This window comes from Piliocolobus tephrosceles, chromosome 4 (assembly GCF_002776525.5).
Source record: "Piliocolobus tephrosceles isolate RC106 chromosome 4, ASM277652v3, whole genome shotgun sequence".
Lineage (NCBI taxonomy): Eukaryota > Metazoa > Chordata > Mammalia > Primates > Cercopithecidae > Piliocolobus > Piliocolobus tephrosceles.
Window position 1 is genome coordinate 87,572,519 of NC_045437.1, and position 20,935 is coordinate 87,593,453.

General features: G+C 36.2%; 1 protein-coding gene across 1 annotated transcript in view; it reads left to right on the forward strand.

The window, feature by feature from the left end:
• Positions 1–20,935, forward strand: part of ADGRV1 (adhesion G protein-coupled receptor V1) — a 614,529-nt gene that overhangs the window by 169,072 nt on the left and 424,522 nt on the right. The window contains exons 49-52 of the mRNA XM_023215075.2: positions 2,801–3,065; positions 3,778–3,900; positions 18,906–19,125; positions 19,462–19,666. Coding sequence (XP_023070843.1) covers positions 2,801–3,065; positions 3,778–3,900; positions 18,906–19,125; positions 19,462–19,666 — 813 coding nt within the window. The remainder of the gene's footprint in view (positions 1–2,800; positions 3,066–3,777; positions 3,901–18,905; positions 19,126–19,461; positions 19,667–20,935) is intronic.

Consider the following 20,935-nt stretch of genomic DNA (forward strand, 5'->3'; position numbering starts at 1 on the left):
TAAACTTCCATACATGCTTCACATTTCCATTTTCAGCTAATTCCCTTGTTGAAATGAAAGCTACCAAAAGGGGTATTACTCATTTTCCCAACACCAAATTCAAAAACCCACTTGAAACCCAATCTTATTCCTCATTCCTGCTACGACAGAGAAAGTATCCCTTCTGAAAAGCCAGCCCTCTCACATAGGTGCCCATCTTGCCCTCATAAGGTTAGCCTTTGAGTGGTTTAGGAATGGAGGACAGTTACCATATGTAATATGGTATGGTATAATCATATTTGGATTTTGAAGATATTATTCACAGTGCCATGTAAATAATGGGTTGGCACAGAAGAAAAGTGAAGATACAGGGAGGCAAGATGATGGTAGCTTAGACTAGGTGTTGAATATGAGGGGGAAGTACCCTCCATCTCTGGCGTCTATCTCTCTCTATTTGGTTACTACAGTCAGCGTAAATGTTCTAGCTTCACCCAGCTTAAAAAGAAATTCCTCCCCGATCTCATTCCCTTCTAATTTTTGTTTCGTTTCCTTTCTCCCCTCTATAGTAAGACATCCTGAAAGAATTATCTATTTGTTTTGTCTTTACTTCCCCATGCTCACCGATGACAACTGAATTGCCAATTCCAGTGGGTGTTTTTCTGCGTAATCATTATACATTCCACCAGCATGTGATAGTCACCTCATCCTCAATATAAATCTTATCTTGCTTTCTAAGACACTACACAGATTTTCCTTTTCCCTTTCTCTCTCTCTGTGTATGTATGTGAGTGTGTGTGTGTGTTTGTGTGATCCTTCTCATTCCCCATTCCCAGTTCCTCTTCCCTTTTGTAAACTTAGATGTCTTGGAGTTTTCCAGAAAGATTCACTTATAGTTCATATTTCTTTTTTCTTTCTCTTCACTCTCTTGGATACTTTTATCAATCCTATGGTTTTAAATGTCAGCAATAGGCTAGTGTCTTTTAAATTATATCTGTAGCCTTTCCCCTGTATTTCAGGCCTACATACCTAACTACCTATTGACATGTTCACTTAAATATATTTTTGGTACATAATATTTAACATATCCCAAACTGACCTTTGATTTTCACTATGAAACTCATTACTTCAGTGCTAGCTTTCATCTGAGGAAGTAGCAACCCCACAAACTCAGTTGCTTAGGACAGAATCCTGGGATATTTCTTCCTTGATTACTCCTTTTTTTTTTTTTTTTTTTTTTGCGGACAGGGGGGCAGGGTCTGGCTCTGTGGCCCAGGCTCCAGTGCAGTGACATGACAGATCACTACAGCCTTGACCTCCTGGTCTCTGGTGATCCTCCTACCTTAGCCTCCCAGGTGACTGGGTCAACAGGTGTGTGTCACCACACCTGACTGATTTTTTATATTTTGTAGAGATGGGGTTTCACCATGTTTCTCGGGTTGGTCTTGAACTTACTCCTTCTTATTCTTTCACATCAAGTTTATCATTAAGTATTTTTGATTATATGTGTCAATAAGTGAAGACATTTTGTCTCTACTCCTCCCTACTTCAGGTCCCCATTATTTCTCTTCCACACCATTATAGTATCCTCCTAGCTGTTCTCTGAACTTCTTGACCTCCTCAGATCCATTCTCCATTGAGTAACTGGAGGCATTTTTTGAAAATATTAATTGACTAATGTTATTTCTGATTTTCAAGCCACTCAATGATTTGCAATTATACTTAGAATAAATTTGAAATTATTTAATATGGGCTTAACATAGGATAGCTACATTTCCGGATTTGCCTTGGAAAGTACTGGATTATGCCTGTTGTTCTGGTATTGTTATTGCCCCTTTCACTCTTTAAAGGATCACTGTTTAGATGATAAATTTTATGGCCACCCTAATGGGAGGTTCTTCATGATCTTACGTCTCCAGCCTTAACTCTCATAAATCTTCCAGCACTATCAAATTCCTTCCTGTCTTTATTCAGATAATGACAAACTTTTTCTGTCTTAAGAACTTTGTCATGTCGTTCCTTCTAACTTGATTTCCCTAATACCTTCATAATTCTCTCTCAGACCATCCTAATTGTCATCTTCAGTACTTGACCCATTTTATACTCAGACATTTATTTAGTTATTGATATGTTTCTTGTTTACCTTTTCCTAATAGTTAATAAGATCCATAAAGGGAAAGGCCGCTGTATCCATAGTTCCTAGCATAATGTCTGTGGCTTAAAAGTCCCTAATTGTTGACTGAATAAGTATAATTTTCTGTGACATTGACCAGCTTGCTTTCAGGTAGGGTCTGAATTTTAATTTTGCATTTATAAACACTTACCCTGAAACCTTGTGAGCATTGACTGCCACCATGGGGACGAAAAGGATTTAGGTGTTTCTCTGTATTCTATTGCTCAAGCAATTGATAATAATATTGCAGCATTAGAATGTTTCTTATTCATTTCTAAATTTTTCATATTTAGTTTATTTCCTGGTTTTAGTTTTCCCTTTCCCTGCTGTTACCAACCCTTACCCAGATGTACATTTGATACTGATTTCTTTTCAAATAACTTCTCTTTCATTCACTTTATGTGTGTGTGTGTGTGTGTGTGTGTGTGTCGTGTGTACTCATGTGCATAGACATAGATGTGCACACTCACACAGATTAGATAAGAGAGAGAGCAGCGAGGGAGCATCAGTTTTAGTGCTTTCTTTTTTTATGAAGGTATCTTTTTAACCAAATAAAAGGATCCAAGAGAGTAAACATATGATATTGATTACATTCTTGCAAGTGCTAAATTCCTAGTCATAAAGGGTTTTGTATTTCAACATTTCCTTCAGGTCTTCAGGTGGAATGGAGGAAGCTTCGTGTTGCATCAAAAACTCCCTGTCCGAGGTGTGCTGACTGTGGCCTTGTTCAACAAGGGAGGCTCTGTGTTCTTAGCCATTTCCCAGGCTAATGCCAGGCTAAACTCCGTTTTATTCAGATGGTCTGGCATTGGGTTTATTGACTTTCAAGAGGTGCCTGTCAGTGGGACAACACAAGTTGAGGCTTTGTCTTCAGCCAGTGATATTTACTTAATATTTGCCAAAAATGTCTTTCTAGGTGAGAAGATAAAGTATTTGTAATGTATATATAGTTATTATTGAACTCATCTAGCATTCATATGGTATATTTTGTATGAAAATGCTCTTGTAATAATTTTTTACTAATCCATGTGTTTATTGATAGATGATAAGTATTAATTGTTAGCTGTAAATGGATTTTTGAGAAATATTTAAGCAGTATGCCCCTAATCTTGTGGTGTTCTGACTACCACCTTAAAGTTATATTAAAACAAAATTGGAAGTAGATAGGTAAAGTAAGATACATGACTATTTTATATCCAGGATGCAAACAAGTAACTTTTTATATATATTTACTTGAGATGCCATGAATAATTCATAGTATTAATAAATAATGTTCAGAACTTTTTATAATACTCTTTCAGAATATTCATGGAAGGAAAATTTACTTTTTGCTACTGAGTAGAACTTTCATAGGTAAAATTGCAGCATTCCTAAAAAATAAAAAAAAAAATTGTCCTTGTTCTTTCTTTAACATTATATCATGGTTAATGACTAATAATGTATTTGTGTCATGCAGTAAATGCAAAAAGGCTTTTGAAGTACTTCCTATTAACTTGTATTTTTATTAGACTAAATGGATTCTGAGGAAATTTGTTTATTCTTATTTTTATTGTAGTTTTATTATGTAATTTTGTCATTTTTTTCTGTAACTTTTGCATTAAGATTTGACTTTTATTTCATTATTATAGGAGATCAGAATTCAATTGATATTTTCGTCTGGGAGATGGGGCAGTCTTCCTTCAGGTATTTTCAGTCCCTAGATTTTGCTGCTGTTAACAGAATCCACTCCTTCACACCAGCCTCAGGAATAGGTAAGGACTTTTCAACTGCTTACCAGTTCTAAAGGTAGTATGGAAAGCCAGAATGATTTTAATCTCATTGATTTAGATTTAGTGTCACATTGCCAGACACTGGGTTTTTGTTTGTTTGTTTGTTTGTTTGTTTGTTTGTTTGTTTTGAGACAGAGTCTCACTCTGTCATCCAGGCTGGAGTGCAGCTGGGCAGTCTCTGCTCACTGCAAGCTCCACCTCCCAGGTTCACGCCATTCTCCTGCCTCAGCCTCCTGAGTATCTGGGACTACAGGTGCCCGCCACCATGCCTGGCTACTTTTTTTGTATTTTTAGTAGAGACGGGGTTTCACCCTGTTAGCCAAGATGGTCTCGATCTCCACACCTCGTGATCTGCCCACCTTGGCCTTCCAAAGCGCTGAGATTACAGGCATGAGCCACCGTGCCCGGCTGACACTGGGTATTTTAATGGGAATATAACATCAAGATCTTTACAAAACTCCTTCCAGAAATCCTAGAATTTTTTGAAATTCTTTTGAATTTCAGTTCTCCTTTTGCAGATTAATACTTTCAAAATGGGCATTGGCTTGAGAATAATCAGAATAAATAAAATATGGAGGAAAATATTAGTGAAGAATAAAAATAATATATTTCTTTTGTCTAGAGAAACATGAAGAGGGACATTAACATTAAATATGTATTTTTAAAATATGAAAGTATGTGTATGGCAATAGCAAGTATTTGCATTTAAGAATTTTTTTTTTAAGTTGGACAATGACTATGAGAATTCTTCCATTTTCATTAACTCTCCCAACCTCCTCCACAGTCTGAAATCCTTTCTTGGTCTTCTGTACTTTAATCCACACATCAGAAACATAAGCAATATTTTTAATTACTGTGGTTTCAGAAACAAAGTCAATTGGAGAGAACCCAAGGTATTATTGCTGTCTGCAGGTTGTAGGATTATTTTAGGGTTGGCAAGGAATCCCTTGGGTGGGTCAGTGATAATAAGGAGATGAAGCTGAGGCCAGCTGGCATGGTGAGCTTATGAAGCTGGCTCATGGGGTGGGTGTTCATAGCATAGGAAGCAGACACAGACAGTGAGTCATCATGTCTCCTGTCAAGGTCTTTAGAGAATTTGTGAGCCAAGCCTGAGTGACTCCACAGGTGACTCTGGGTGAATCACAGTCCTGTTTTTAAATTGAGATATGGCAATTCTGTATAAATTAAATGGCACACAGTTATTAATTTGATATTATATGTAAGTCAATGTTACAACGCTATGAAGAATTCCTCTACTTAAAAGCCTTAATGTGTGGTTGGAGAAGCAGGAAAAAATATTAAGATACTAATTCAAGGTATACGACTGTATTAGTCCATTCTCACACTGCTTTAAAAAAAACTATCTGAAACTGGGTAATTTATGAAGAAAAAAGGTTTAAATGACTCACAGTTCCACAGGCTGTACAGAAAGCATGCTTTGGGAGGCCTCAGGAAGCTTACAATCATGGCAGAAGGGTAAAGCGGAAGCAAGCACCTTCTTTACATGGTGGAGGGAAAGAGAGTGAAGGGGGAGTGCTGCACACTTTTAAACAACTAGATCTTGGGAGAACTCCCCTACTATCACAAGAACAGCAAGGGGGAAATCCGCCTCTATGATCCAGTCACCTGCCATCAGGTCCCTTCCCCAACACTGGGAATTATAATTTGACATGAGATTTGGGTTGGGACACAGAACCAAACCATTTCAACAACCAATACCATTTGCTCTGTGAGAGGTAGAATTGGAGTGATTAAGAGAGATGAGAGAGAGCTTGAGCTATGTCTAGGTGGATTGGCAGGACACACTTTGGGCAGAGGGAAAGGTATGAGCAAAGGATAAAGGCAGAAGTGTTTGTAGCATTGAGGGAACCATTGGTAGGTGAAAGTGCCAGGGACAGAGGATTTGACCAGAATGTTGTGGTGCTGAGGTTGGAGATACAACACTGGAATCTAGAGAAAATGGCCTGGAATGGCAGGCACATGGTATGCCTATGCCTCAAATCATCCAGCAGTTTTCACACATTTTGGTCTTAGAATCTATTCATATTTATTGTATAAGAGATTAAAACTGAGAAATTTTAAAGTCATTTATTTTAAAGTGACAACAATATACTCATTATGTGTAAATGTAACATGTTCTTTTTAAAAGACATATTTTCTAAAATGAACACTTTTATGAGAAGAATGGCATTGGTTGTATTTTAATTTTTGAAAATCTTTAATGGCTGGTTTAATACATGGTATGTATATTCCACTTTTTATTTATGTATTTAATTAATTTTTTAAAGAGACAGCATTTTGCTCATTTGCCAGGCTGTAATGTAGTGGTGCAGTCATAGCTTACTGCATCCTTGAACACATGAGTTCAAGCCATATTCCTGCCTCAGCCTCCTGAATAGCTAGGACTACAGGCATGCTCCATCCTGCCCACATAATTTAAAAAAATTTTTTTTTGTAAAAATGGAGTTTCTTTATGTTGCCCAGGCTGGTCTTGAGCTCCTGACTTCAAGAAATCCTCCCGCCTCAAAGTGCTGGGATTACAGGCATGAGACACTGTGCCCAACTGATTCTCTTAATTAACTTTTTTTCCAGCTTTATTAAGGCTTGACTGACAAATAAACATTGCATATATTTAAGATATACAATGTGATATTTTGATATACATATAGTGATATGTATTTCCTCCATTGAGCTAATTAACCCATCCATTACCTCACATATTTGCCTTTTTTTAAAGGAAAACACTTAAGATCTAGTCTCTTAGCAAATTTCAAGTACACAGTACATTATTGTTAACTGTACTTATTATGCTGTAGATTAGGTCCACAGAAATTCCCCATCTTATAACTGAAAGTTGGTACTCTTTAATCAAAATCCCCTACTTTTCCCAACCCCTGGCCCCTGGCAAGCACAATTCTACAATTTGCTTTTGTGAGTTTGACTTTTTCAGTTTCCACATATAAGTGAGATCAGGCAGTACTTGTCTGAGTCTGGGTTCTCATGTCTGCATCTGAATTCAGTCTACTGCAGTATTATCATTTAGCCTCTGCTAAGTCCTATACACTCATGAAAGAATGAGAGTAAAGTAGAAAAATAGCATTATTATGAAAACAGCATTATGTTCATATTATTATGAAAATAGTTTTGACCTCTGAAATCCTCTAAAAGAGTTTCAATGTCTCTTAGATCCCTGGATCACACTTAACAGTGAAATAGAGAAATCCTTGAAGGCTTTTCAATGGCGAATGATGATCAAAGGCATGTTTTACAACTCATAGCTTTGGTGTATAGAATATGCTGGACGAAGTAACTTGCAACTGCCTGGGCAAGAGTTGAAGAGGGCCCTTAGCTGGGGTGAGAAATTAGGAATGAAGATTCTTGTGGGAAAGAGAAGTTAGAAATGAAGATTCAACAGCACTTGATGTCTGTTCAAATGTGGGGAGCAAAAGTTATTATACCTTGACAATTGGGAGGATAATGGTGTTAAATTAGGAAAAGACACAGAAGATGTCTGTAGTGGGAAATGTTATGAACTTGTTTATAGGTGTCTAGTTTGAGATAATAGAGAAGCATGTGTAGATGATTAGTAGAGATGTGGAACTAGAATCAGGAAGAAATTGGGAGTTAAAGGTTTGGATTTTGGAGACATCCATGCGTGGGGATAGTTGAACGCACGAGTGTTAAAATGTACAAAGTAAATTATATTGATTGCGAAGACTGGAGGATTTAGCACAAATACAGGAGTCAGTATTTGGAATTTTTCCCTTAGGTGCCCGACTACTGCTTTCTTTATCAGGCATTTAACATATAGGCAGTGTTAACCTTCAGTCACCTCGACTACTGACCAGGAATCATAGGTTATTTATGTCTAACTTTTAATTTAGTATTATTTTGAATTTATAAGTTGTAATTATATTGCATATATTAAGTGTAGTATGTTTTGATAAATGTATGCAATGTGGAATATTAAATCAAGCTAAATAACACATCCATCACTTAACATTTTTGTGATGGTACAGTTGAAATGTACTGTTAGTTATTTTGAAATATACTATACATTATTATTGATTATAGTCACCCTGGTGTGCAGATCTCAAAAATTCCTCCTGTCTAGCCAAAACTTTGTACCTTTTGACCACCAACTTCCCATTCCTTTGCTTTTCCCTACCCTGGTGACTATTGTTGTACTCTTTGCTATGAATTCAACGTTTAAAAGATTATACAACTAGTGAGATCATGCAGTATTTGTCTTTCTGTGCCTAGCTTATTTACTTGGTATAACGTCTTCCAGATTCATCCATGTTGTCCCAAATGGCAGAATTTTGTTCTTTTAAAGTTGAATAGTATTCCATCATGTATATATACCACATTTTCTTTATCCATTCATCTGTTCATAGATATATAGGTTGAGTTCACATTTTGACTATTGTGAATAGTGCTATAATGAACATGGGAGTGCAGATATCCCTTTGACATATTGATTTCAATTTCTTTTGACGTATTCCCAGACAGAAGCGGGTATTGCTGGATCATTCCGTTTCATTGTTGGGGGAACCTCCATACCATTTTCCATGACATCTTACTAGTTTGCATTTCTACCAACAGTGCATGTGCAAGGATTTCCTTTTCTCCTCTTCTTCAACACTTATTTTTTTATAAGATTTATTCTAATAGGTATGAGGTGATAGCTTATTTTGGTTTTAATTTTTATTTTCCTAATGATTAGTGATCAGCATTTTTTTCATGAACCTGTTGGCCATATATAAGACATCTTTTGAGAAGTGTCTTTTCAGACACTAGCCAATTTTATTTTTATTTTTATTTTTATGTTTTTGAAACAGAGTTGGTCTGTTGTCCAGGCTAGAGTGCAGTGGTGCAATCTTGGCTGACTGCAACCTCTACCTCCCAGGTTCAAGTGATTCTCCTACCTCAGCCTCCCGAGTAGCTGGGATTACAGGCACCCACCACCATGCCCAGCTAATTTCACCATCTTGGCCAAGCTGGTCTCAAACTCCTGACCTCATGATCCACCCGCCTCAGCCTCCGAAAGTGCTGGGATTACAGGCGTGAGCCCCCGGGCCCTGCCTAGCACATTTTTTAATTGGGTTGTTTCCTTGCTATTGAGTTATATTAACCATTTATCAGATAGCTGTATGGTTTTAAAATGTTTTTTCCCATTCTTTGGGTTGTTCCTTCATTTTGTGAATCGTTTCCTTTGCTGTGCAGAAGCTTTTTAGTTTGATGCAAACCCATTTGTCTATTTTTGCTTTTGTTGCCTGAACTTCTGGAGTCAATCAAAAAAATCCTTGCCCAAATTAATGTCATGAAGATATTCCCCCTGTTTTCATTGAGTAGTTTATAGCTTAACGTCTTTAATTTATTTTGAGTTGATTTATGTATTTGGTGTGAAATATGGATCTAATTTCATTCTTTCACATGTGGATATCCAGTTTTCTCAACACCATTTATTGAATAGACTTTCTTTCTTCATTGTGTGTTCTTGGCACCTTTGCCAAAAATCAACTGGTTGTAAATGTGTGAATTAATATCTGGGCTTTTTGTCCTATCCCATTTGATCAGTCAGTCTGTTTTTATGCCAGTACCATGATGTTTTGATCATAATTGCTTTATATTTTGAAGTCAGGTAGTGTGATGCATCCAGCCTTGTTCTTTTTGTTTGAGATTGTTTTGGCTATTCAGAGTCTTTTGTGGTTTCATAAGACTTTAAAGATTGTTTTTTATTTCTGTGAAAATAGAAAAATGATACTGGAATTTTGATAAGGACTGTATTGAATCTGTAGATCACTTTGGTAAGCATGGACATTTTAACAACATTCATTCAGTTCATGAATGTGGGATATCTTTTGATTTATTTGTGTTTTTTTCTATTTCTTTCATTGGTGGTGTACAGTTTTCAGTATACGAGTCTTTCATTTTCTTAGTTAAATTTACTGCAAAATATTTTATCTTATTTTTTATTGCTGTTGTAAATAGGATTGTTTTGTTAACTTTTTTGGATAGCTAGTTATTAGTGTATAGAAATGCTACAGATTTTTGTATGTTGATTTTGTATCCTGCAACTTTACTGACTTCAGTTATCAGTTCTAAGAGTTTGTTTTAATGCAAGCTTTGGGGTTTTCATATATAAAACATATTGTCAGCAAGCAGAGACAATTTAATTTCTTCCATTCCTGTTTAGGTATTCTTATTTCTTTCTCTCGCTTAATTGCTTTGGCTGGAACTTTCAGAACTATGTTGAAAGGAAGTGACAATAGTGGGCATCTTCGTCTTGGCCAGGATCTTGGAGAAAACCTTTTTCAACTTTTCACCATTGTGGATAATGTTGGTTACTTGTTTGTTATATGTGACTTTCATTGTGTTGAAGAACATTTCCTCTATACTTATTATTTTGACAGCTTTTCTCATGAAAGGATGTTGATTTTTTTCAAATGCTTATTCTGCATCGATTTAGATGATTATTTGGTTTTTATTCTTCACTTTCTTAGTGTGGTGAATCACATTTATTGATCTGCATATATTGAACTATCCATAAATTCCAAGAATAAATCCCACTTGATCATGGTTAATGATTCCTTTATTGCATTGTTGAATTTAATTTGCTGTTGTCTTACTAGGGATTTTTGCATCTGTGTTCATCAGAGATATTGGCCTGTAATTATTTTTCTTACAATGTCTTTTGCCTTTATATCCTCTGTTCCTCTGTTTGGAACTATCCTCTGTTCTTCAGTTTTTTGGAATAATTTAAGTAGGATTGGTATTTGTTCTTTAAATGTTTAGTAGAATTCAGCCATGAAGGTATCAGGTTCTGAGACTTTCTTTGATATGAGTCTTTTTATGACTGATTTAATTTCCTTGTTCATTATTGAGCTGCTTAGGTTTTCTATCTCTTCATGATTCAGTCTTAGTAGGTGCTATGTGTCTAGACATTTATTCATTTTTTCAAGGTTATCCAATTTTTGGCACATAACTGTGGTAGTTTCTCTTGATCCTTTGTATTTTATTTCAGTGTTTCTGTGGTATCTGTTGTAATGTCTCCACTTTTATTTCTGATTTTGTTTGAATCTTCATTTTTTTCTTAGTAGATGTAGCTAAGGGTTTGTCAACCTCTTCTTTTCAAAAAAACAATTCTTAGTTTTTTTTTTTCTATTGTTTTTCTAGTCTTTCTTTCTTTTATTTTTGCTCTTTGTTATTTGCTTCCTTCTGTTAACTTTGGGCTTAGTTTGTTCTTTTTCTATTTCCTTTAGTTGTAATATTAGACCATTGATTTGAGATTTTATTTCTTTTTCAATACAGGTGTTTATTGCTATAAATTTTCCTTTTTGGACTGTTTTTGCTGCATACTATACATTTTAGTATATTATTTTTATTTTTGTCTTAAGGTATCTTTTTATTTCTTCTGCAAGTCATTTGTTGTTCAGAGTGTATTTAATTTCTATGTATTTTGAATTTCCCAAGATTTCTTCTGTTATTGATTTCTAGCTTAATGCCCTTATGATCAGAAAACATACTTGCTATGCTTTCAGTGCTTTTAAATTTGTTAAGACTTGTTTTGTGGCCTAACATACAGTCTATCCTGAAACATGTTCTGTTTTCTTGAGAAGAACGTATATTCTATTGCTGTTGGATAGAAGATTTTGTATATGTCTGTTAGGTCTATTTGGTCTACAGTATAATTTAAGTCCAGTGTTTTCTTATTGATGCGCTGTCTAGATAGTCAGTTTATTGTTGAAAGTGGGGTACTGGGGTCCCCTACTATTATTGTATTGCAGTCTATATCTGCCTTCATATCATTTAATAATTGCTTTATTATTTAGGTGCTCCAATGTTGGGTGTATGTATATTTATAATTGTTATGTCTTCTTAATGAATTTACCCTTTTGTTTTTATATAATGGTCTTCTTTGTCCCTTTTATAGTTTTTTGCTTAAAGTCTATTTTACCTGATATAAGGATAGCTACTCTTCTCTTGTGACTTACATTTGCAAGGAATACCTTTTTTGATTCCTTCTTTTTCACTTTATAAGTGTCGTTATTGGTAAATAGTCTCTTCTAGGCAGCATATGGTTGGATCTTTTTTTTTTTTTAAATACATTCAGCCATTCTGTGTCTTTTGATGAATTTAATCCATTTCATTCAGGATAATTATTAATAGGAACAGACTTGCTACTGCCCTTTCATTATTTGTTTTCTGTTTGTTTTGTAGATCTTTTGTTTCATTCTTCTTCTCTTGCTGTTTTCCTCTGGGGCTTGATGGTTTCTTCTGGTGGTCTGCTTTGAATCCTTTCTTTTTATAGTTTATGCTTCCACTGTAGTTTTCTGCTTTGTGGTTACCATGAGGCTTACATAAAACATCTTGTACTCAAAAACAGCTATTTAAATTTGATGAAAACTTCATAGCAAACAAAAACTGTATTTTTATGTTCTCTCCCCTAAAACTTTTTGATTTTGATCTCAGAATGTTTTTTGTAATTTGTATTTCTTAACAATTTATTATAGCCACAGTTATTTTTAATAGTTTTGTCTTTTAAACCTCTTATTAGAGATAAATTTGCTTTATATAATCACCTTACATTATTAGAATATCCTGAACATGACTATATTATACCATTCAGTTTTTTTTTAAATTTTCACATGTTTTATGTTATTATCAGACTTTAATTTAAGCTTAAAGAACTCCCTTTAGCAATTCTATAGAGCAGGCCTAGTGGTGACAAACTCTCTAAGCTTTTGTTGGGGAAAAATTTATTTCTGTTCTTGTTTCTGAAGGACAACTTTCCTGACTAAAGTATTCTTGGTGGAAGTTTTTTTTCCCCTCCTTCATTACTTTGAGTTTATTATTCTACTCTCTCATGGTCTGCAGGGTTTCTGCCGAGACTTCTGCTAATTAGCCATATTGAGACTCCTTTGAATGTGATTATATTTTCTATCTCTTGCTGCTTTCAGTATTCTTTCTTTGCATTTGATTTTTGTCTTGGTGAACGGTTCATTGAATTGAATTTGATTGGAGAACTTTGAGCTTCCAATTTCTAGATAGTGTTGTCTTTCCCTAGATTTAGGCATTTTTCAGCCATTATTTTTAAAAATAATGATTCTTGGTATTTTTTCTTTCTCTTCTTTGGGAACTCCTGTTATGTACTGTTTAGTTCTCTTGATTGTGTCACATAATTCCTATATGCCTTCTCTATTCTTTTTCATTCTTTTTTATTTTTGCTGCTTTAACTGGAGAACTTCAAGTATCCTATCTTTTAATTCACTGATTTTCTTTCTTCTGCTTGGTCAAGTCTGCTGTTGAAATTTTCTACTGAATTTTTAGAAAGTCATTATATTCCTTATCTCTGGTGTTTCTGATTTTATTGTTTCTTTTTATTTCTTGATCAGATTTCTTATTTTGTTCATGAATTGTTTTCCAAATTGCATTTACTTTTTTGTCTGTATTTTCTTATAGTTCCCTGAACTTCTTTAAGAGAATTATTCTGAATTTTTTAATCATTCATTTTATAGATCTCCATTTTTTCAAGATTCATTATTGGAACTTTATTAATTTCTTTTGGTGGTGTCATATTTCCCTGATTTTTAAAAAATCCTGTGTCGGCATCTGCACATGTGAGGAAACAGCCACCCTTTTCAGGCTTTTCTAGTGTTCTGTGGTGGTGATAGGACTTCACTATTTAGTCTAGCTTGGGATTCTGGTTGGGTTAGTTGGTAGTGACCCCAGACAAGTAGACTTTGTTATCATGTTTTGTACTTGGGCTGGGCTGTTACCTGTAACCTGGGATCAAATGGAAGTGCTGGCTGTGCTCTGAGATCCAGTGAGATCTCTGGTTGGGGTCTTCAGTAAGGCAGAGCTGTTGCCTGGGCTTAGTAATTGCCTCTGATCAGACAGTGTTGTAGATTGTTTTCCCTGGCTGGCCAGTACTGTGGTTTGGGATCTGTATCTGGGCAGGGCCACCTAGTTGGCTGGGAGACTGGGCGAGGTGTCTAGATTGCTATTTAACTACTCGGGGTAGGCAGAACCACAGACTATGCTGCGTAGATACGCATGGACATGGGCTTGCCTCCCATACTAGTCTATCCTTAAGCAGAGCACTGAGGTTTGGTTCAGTAGCTGTTTAGCTACTGGAGTTGAGCAGGGTCAGATGCTCTCCTCAGAAGACATTCACATACATGCACTTGACTCCTGGCCTGGCAAGAGCTTAAGGAGAACCCCAGGATTTGGTTGGATTGATGCTCACTAGCTAAGTCTGGGCAGGACTAGATTCAGATAATCACTGACCTGCTTTTAACTTCTAGCTTGGAGTGAAGTTAAGGAAAGTACTGGGGCTTGGCTAAGTCACAGCTCTGCAACTGGGTCTGAGTAGGGTCAGATGCTCTCTTTGGATAATCAGTAGGTCTGGGAAGGGTCAGAGGGTCCCTTTGTGGATAATGCTGACCTGCCCTTGCTTCTTGGCCTGGAAGTGGCTGTGAAGGAGATCACCAGGGCTTGGCTAGATCACAGCTCTGTAGCTGCATCTAGGTGGTGTCAGATGCTCCCTCTGTGAATGATCACAAATGTACCCCTGCCTTCTGGCCTGAGGACTTAAGAGTACACTAGAGCTTGGTTGGGTTGCAGCTCAATCACCGGGCTTGGGTGGAGCTAGATGTTCACTCAGCAGATAGTTATCAACATGCCGCTATCTCCTGGCCTGGGGAAGTTTTAAGGAGAGCACAAAGGCTGGGTGTGGAGGCTGGCCAGGGATTTGGGCCTGGAAGGCCTGTCAACTGTGCCTCATACAGAGCAATGCTGTTGGGTATCCTTTCTGGTAGTGTGCCTCCACTGGCCACAAGGCAGAGCCACCGCCAAGATCTGCATGTCCGTCACTGTGAGCCCTACACCTGTTAGTTGTTTGTAAGTGACCTCAGGTACAACAGTATCAAACACTGTTGATACTGCCAGTGTTTCCAGTGGGGTAAGACAAGAGAGTATTAACCTGTGAATGGGCCCAGAATGTTGGGGAAGCTGAATGTCTGCCTCCAACTCAACTCTCTTCCCTCTGTAAAAACCCACAGTTCCTGGGGAATCTCTTGTGTGCCGGACTGTGCTGGCTTGGGGGAGGGGCAGGCAACATAGTCAAAGAGAAACTATTCCTCTTACACTTCAAGCGTAGCTGTTCTTTGTGGTCCAAGGGGTTGTTTCATCCTCACTCCCATGTTCTGGGATATTCATCAAGGCATTCTTGTCTCTGAATAGCTGCAAATTGGATTTCTGTAGAAAACAGTAGAGCCAGAGAATTCCTATTTCACCTTCTTGGTGATGTCATTCTATTTACCTCTCACATTTTATAGATTGTTTCTCACATTGTACTTTGTTTCCATGTTTTCTACTCCTTCCTCCTCATCCCTGTGGAATGCCCATACCATATTCTCCCAGTCTCCAGCCACTTCCTACCTGGACTGTTAGATCACTTCCTGGCCTCCACACTATCTTTACTTTGCCATTAGAGTCCTCTGCCTGTCTCTGTTCTGCTCATTCGTTTCTTAAATAACTTCTCTTTACATTGCCAACACTTTGGCTAGTTATAAATCTGTTATTATCCTAAGATATACAACTTGAGTGACTTCATTCATTCAACAAGTGATTTGTTGAGTAAATTATGTGTCTTTCATCATATATTTGTTTAGTTTTTGTCTACTTGTCCTTTAGTTTTTTGCCTTTATTATGTTTGCTTTTCTTATTCCTCAAGTATTCAAGTGGACTAACTATGTCTCTTTGAGTCACTTATTATTATTCAAAATAGTTGCCTAATGAATGTTTTTAAGGATGATGAGTGCTGCCTGAAAGGACCATTAAATAAAGTTATAGAATTCTCTTTAAAGATTTAAAAAATATATAATAGGCATACTTTCTAAAAGAATTTGCGAAAAATTCTGCCAGAGGCTTGTTAAAGAACCCATTGTGAGGTCTCTTTATTTCTTTTGTTTCTGTGACTTGAGGCTGTAGAAGTATGAAAAGATTGTAGGTAATTATTTAGAATGGCTTATTATAGATCTCCTGAAAGCTGAAATTATGCATTAAATAATGTTCAAGGGCTTTCTTATTTTGAATGTGTCAAATATTTTATTAAAAGTATTAGATTGGAGCCATAACTACGAGGATCACGTATTTATTCTGGTTAATGACTTGACAGAGATTACTGGGTGGTGACTGAATGCTTTAAATGGAAGAAGAAGAATGAATATGACAAGGACCATGAGGACATACGAACTTATGTTCCCTCTCACCCTTTTCTCCTTTAGTGGTTAATAGATATTTTAAGTGCCAATTATGTGCCAAGCCCATTGGTAGACCCTGGGGAAATAAGGGTAAGCAAAACTACATATAAACCCTGCCCTGAAGAAGTTTCGTATGTAGCAGGGAAGAGAGATATTGTGTATAATCATACATATAAGTTTCTAGTTATAAAAGGATAACTGCTATGAAAGACTACAATACTTTCATACTACAAAATGAGAGGACTTGCCCTGGTCTAAGAGATGCCCAGAAACCTTACTTAAGGAAGAATCATTTAATTGAGAATTATATGTTGAGTAGGAGTTCAAGAGGTAGAGTTAATGATGGAGCAGGCTCCAGACTAAGGTATGTTCAGAGAGGTCAGGTGGTGGTGGTGAGCATGTGCTTTTAGGTAAGAACTAAAAAGGGACAAATGTGGCCAAAATACGGACAGTAAGGGAACAGTGATACTGGGCTTAACTGAAGATGTAATCAGATAGGGACTTAAAGGACTGTGGTCTTTATCCTAAGAGTATTGGGATGCCTTTCTTCAGGAGGGAATAGGGAGGTGGAGATAGAGAGATGGGCAGAGAGAAAGAGAGTTTGTGTGTGTGTGCGCGCACAGGTGTGCATGCATGTGTGGCTGCCATGGAAGAAAAACTTAAATGTTAGAAGAGAAGATGTCTGAGAAAGAGCTGGAGGCTCATTCTTTAGAGATGTTGAATGATGAAGCTTGGAAAGTGGTAGGTGATGCGGGTTAAAGGAGATTGATTCAGATGATGTCTCACAAGTAGAACCACGGGGGTTGGTGATAGATTAGATATGGAGGTAGGCAAAAAAGAGGATGTCAAAGATGAGCCCTAATTTCGGCATTTGGTGGTGAATGGTAGTGCTGTAACTACCGTGGTGGTGATTGCTTGGGAGAGGACCAGGCTTTTAGGGGCACAGAAAATGAGGTTGGTTGGAATATGTTAAGTTTGCCATTCACATGCAGAGTAAACACTACTGATTATAGAGCTTAGAGGAGGGTCTTGGTTTGCTCATATACATTGGAAGTCCAAAGTACAGAAGGTCATTTTACTACAGGCAGAGATTATCTTGGTTGAGACTATTGAATCAGCTCATTTTAAACTTGAGGGATGTTGAGATCCCCCTGAATTCATTTTTTTACTGAGTGTCTCCAGTTTTATAAAACTTTATAAAAATTATATGGCCATTTAAAATGCAAGTTTATTGATAACCCTTTTTTTGGCTGCCTTAACTTTTTATGCAACATTTGCTAAAGTGTGATAGTACTTAAATCCATTACTATAAAAAAAGCATGATCAATAGTTCTTGATATGTAAGAGTAAGGATATGGGGCTTCCCATTGTAACCTATGAGCTGAAATTGTAGAAGAGGCTTCTGCTTTCTTATTCTTGGTGCTATTTTAATATCTAATCAATCTCATTTGATATCTTTATGTTCCAATGTGGTTATCTAAGTACTGGAATTTGTTCATGTTTTTCTATGATTTCTCATTTTTTCTCCTAGTTTTATTTAAGTCTGAAAATTATTTAGTATTGTATATAACATAGTAAGCCCCTTTCCTTCTAAACTTGTGTAGAAATAAATATGTCCTTTCAGCTATTTTTAACTTCTTTTTTAGATGCAACCCTATTAACTGATATGTATATAGGGACAAGATCTCACCTTGTTGCCTAGGGTAGAGTGCAGTAGCATGATCATGGTTCATTGCAACTTTGACCTCCTGGGCTCAAACGATCCTGCCACCTCAGCTTCCCAGACAGCTGGGACCACAGGTGCTTGCCACCATGCCTGGCCAATTTTTTTTTATTTTTTGTAGAGGCAGGCTCCCACTATGTTGCCGGGTTTCGAACTCCTGGGCTCAAGCAATCTTCCTGCTTCGGCCTCCCAAAGTGCTAGGAGTACAGGTGTGAGCCACTGTACCCAACCTTGCTTTGAACTATCAAAAGTATGGTTTCCTGATAACATTTCAAAAACACTGGAAGAATATACTTTAAGAGTCCTAAATTTGTTCATATCCTTTGGCCTAATTAATTAACTTGAAGAATTTATCAAGTGAAGATAATTAACATGAAGAATTCTGTTTCTACTTAATGTTTAATAATTAAATATACAATAACAAATATCAAATATCAAATGTAGGGAAATTATTAAATATATTTTGATCAACCATATGTATTTATGCACTGAAATTATAGACTTGAAAACTATATAGAAACATAGAACACTGTAATAGTATAGACATGGTGTAATATTGTGAATTAAGAGGTTTTTGTATTTATACTGTTTATAACTGTCAATTATGAATTCATACGAATGGTAACTAGAAAGGAAAATGAAATATTTCATGAAGGGATTATAAGTATGTTTCACTTTTTAAAATATCCTACTTTGCTATCTAATAAATATTAAGATGAATATAAAAGAGTTTAAAATTAGTTTGAGTTTTAGCAGCTAGTAATTTCTTTTTTATTAAATGGGTATAGATACCTCATCAAGCTGGCTTGGTCATTCCAAAGCACTGAAAAAATTATTATTTACATCCAGTTATTTCAGAAATTGAAGCATATTTAGTTACCTCAGGAATCACAATGGAACTTTGAGACTTTGGAAGATTTTGCTTTGGAACCGAGGCAGGGAGTATGGGAGGTGACGGTTTACATCTTAAGTTGTCTTTTCTTTCCTTCCTGCAGCCCACATACTTCTTGTTGGCCAAGATATGTCTGCTCTTTACTGCTGGAATTCAGAGCTTAATCAATTCTCTTTTGTTCTGGAAGTACCTTCTGCTTATGATGTGGCTTCTGTTACAGTAAAGTCCCTTAATTCAAGCAAGAATTTAATAGCTCTAGTGGGAACTCATTCACATATATATGAGCTAGCCTACATTTCCAGCCATTCTGACTTTATTCCTAGGTAGGTTCAACATTTTATGCTAAGTATATTTATGCTCACCGTAATTTTATATGACAGTTCATTTCCAAGACTTTATTTAGTGACTGAAAAATATACAAAATATAAGAGTTATTTATCAGCCTGAAATTTGGTTATTATCCATATTTCTAATATCTATTCTACCAAGTTAATCAGTATCACATGAATATTTTGGATTAAAATTTTATTTATGAAATGTTATGGTTCTTCCAAACCTTTAATATCAATTAATGTAATGGTAACTTTATGAGTAGTCTACTATGTATATATCTTAAATTTGTTGTAGTTGACTTATTTTGTATATGCTTCTTTTGGTAGTTCAGGTGAACTGATATTTGAACCGGGTGACAGAGAAGCTACAATAGCAGTAAATATCCTTGATGATACAGTTCCAGAAAAAGAAGAATCCTTCAAAGTTCAACTTAAAAATCCCAAAGGAGGAGCAGAGATTGGTATTAATGATTCTGTAACAATAACCATCCTGTCTAATGATGATGCCTATGGAATTGTTGCATTTGCTCAGGTAATGATACTGAAGACCCTGCACTTGCAATGCAAATGTTTGATTTATTGTATTTGTGTATTAGCTATTATTAGCACTCAGCAAGTCATAGTTTGAGTATGTATCATCAGCCTCTCTCGCTTCCCTTTCCCCTGCCTCCCTTTTATGCTGCATTCTAGGGTGAATTCTACTGACAAAAATTCTGAATTTTGCAATTTACAGTCTTACACACTGGACTCTGAGTCAACTTGTCCTAATCTTTTTGCTATTTTCAGATTACTTTTATAGGATTGACTTTGAAATGTTACAGGTTGATCTTGGTCTAAAAGTTTGACTCTGCTGTTAGTTCTGTTACCAGAGAGAAAGGATGATGTCGATTCTAAATACAATATATACTGTGTGATATACACATCACATACGAATATATTACTGTCATATTATGCTTTTGTTACTTCTGTGGAGAGGGGAAGAGAATGAGAGGTGGGGTAGGGGGAGGGTGGAGGAGAGAGAGAGTGTTGTAATTATATGTACGTTGGACGTGTAGATGTCTTTTCCTGAAGAAAGAGAACTATGCAAATCAAATCCTAAGTCACTCCTGTGCCCAGACTTCGTATTTCTTTATCAGCAAGCAAAAGGACATCTCTTATTTACATCATTTAGTCCTTTTGACAAAGTGAATTCTTCTTCTGAATTCGAGTTATAACTGCAACTATCATGTATCTTTCTCTGAAATATTTTTCATATAAGGAAAACCTAACCCAAATTTGCCTATACACCAAGAGCATGTCCTAAAAGAAGGTGAGCTTCGGGGTTAGTTGGATACTCTACCGTGTCATTATGGCTTAGATTGTTTCCATCTCTCTACTTTGCCATCACAAAATTGACTTTCATTTGGTTGTTTGAAGGCTGATGTTATTGTTAAGGTTACTATGTTCCTGTTTATGTTCATTTGGGGAGAGGGAGATATTTTATGAGATTCTCAAAGTAAGGAAGACATTTCCCAAAAGACTCTAGAAAATGGCTTATATCTCATTGTCCAGAACTGGGTAACAAGCCCACTCACTCATTCATTCACTGAATCATGCAGCAGTCATTTAACAAATGCCTGTTATGTACCAGATACTGTTTCAGATGCTAGAGTCATGATAGAAAATAAAAATGGCAAAATTCTTTATTTTCATGATCCTTAAATTCTAGAGAGAGCAAGGGGAGAAAGACAGTAAACACAGACATAAGAAAATATGTGCTATATTTGATGGTGATGAGTGTACTATGAAGAAATGTTAGGCA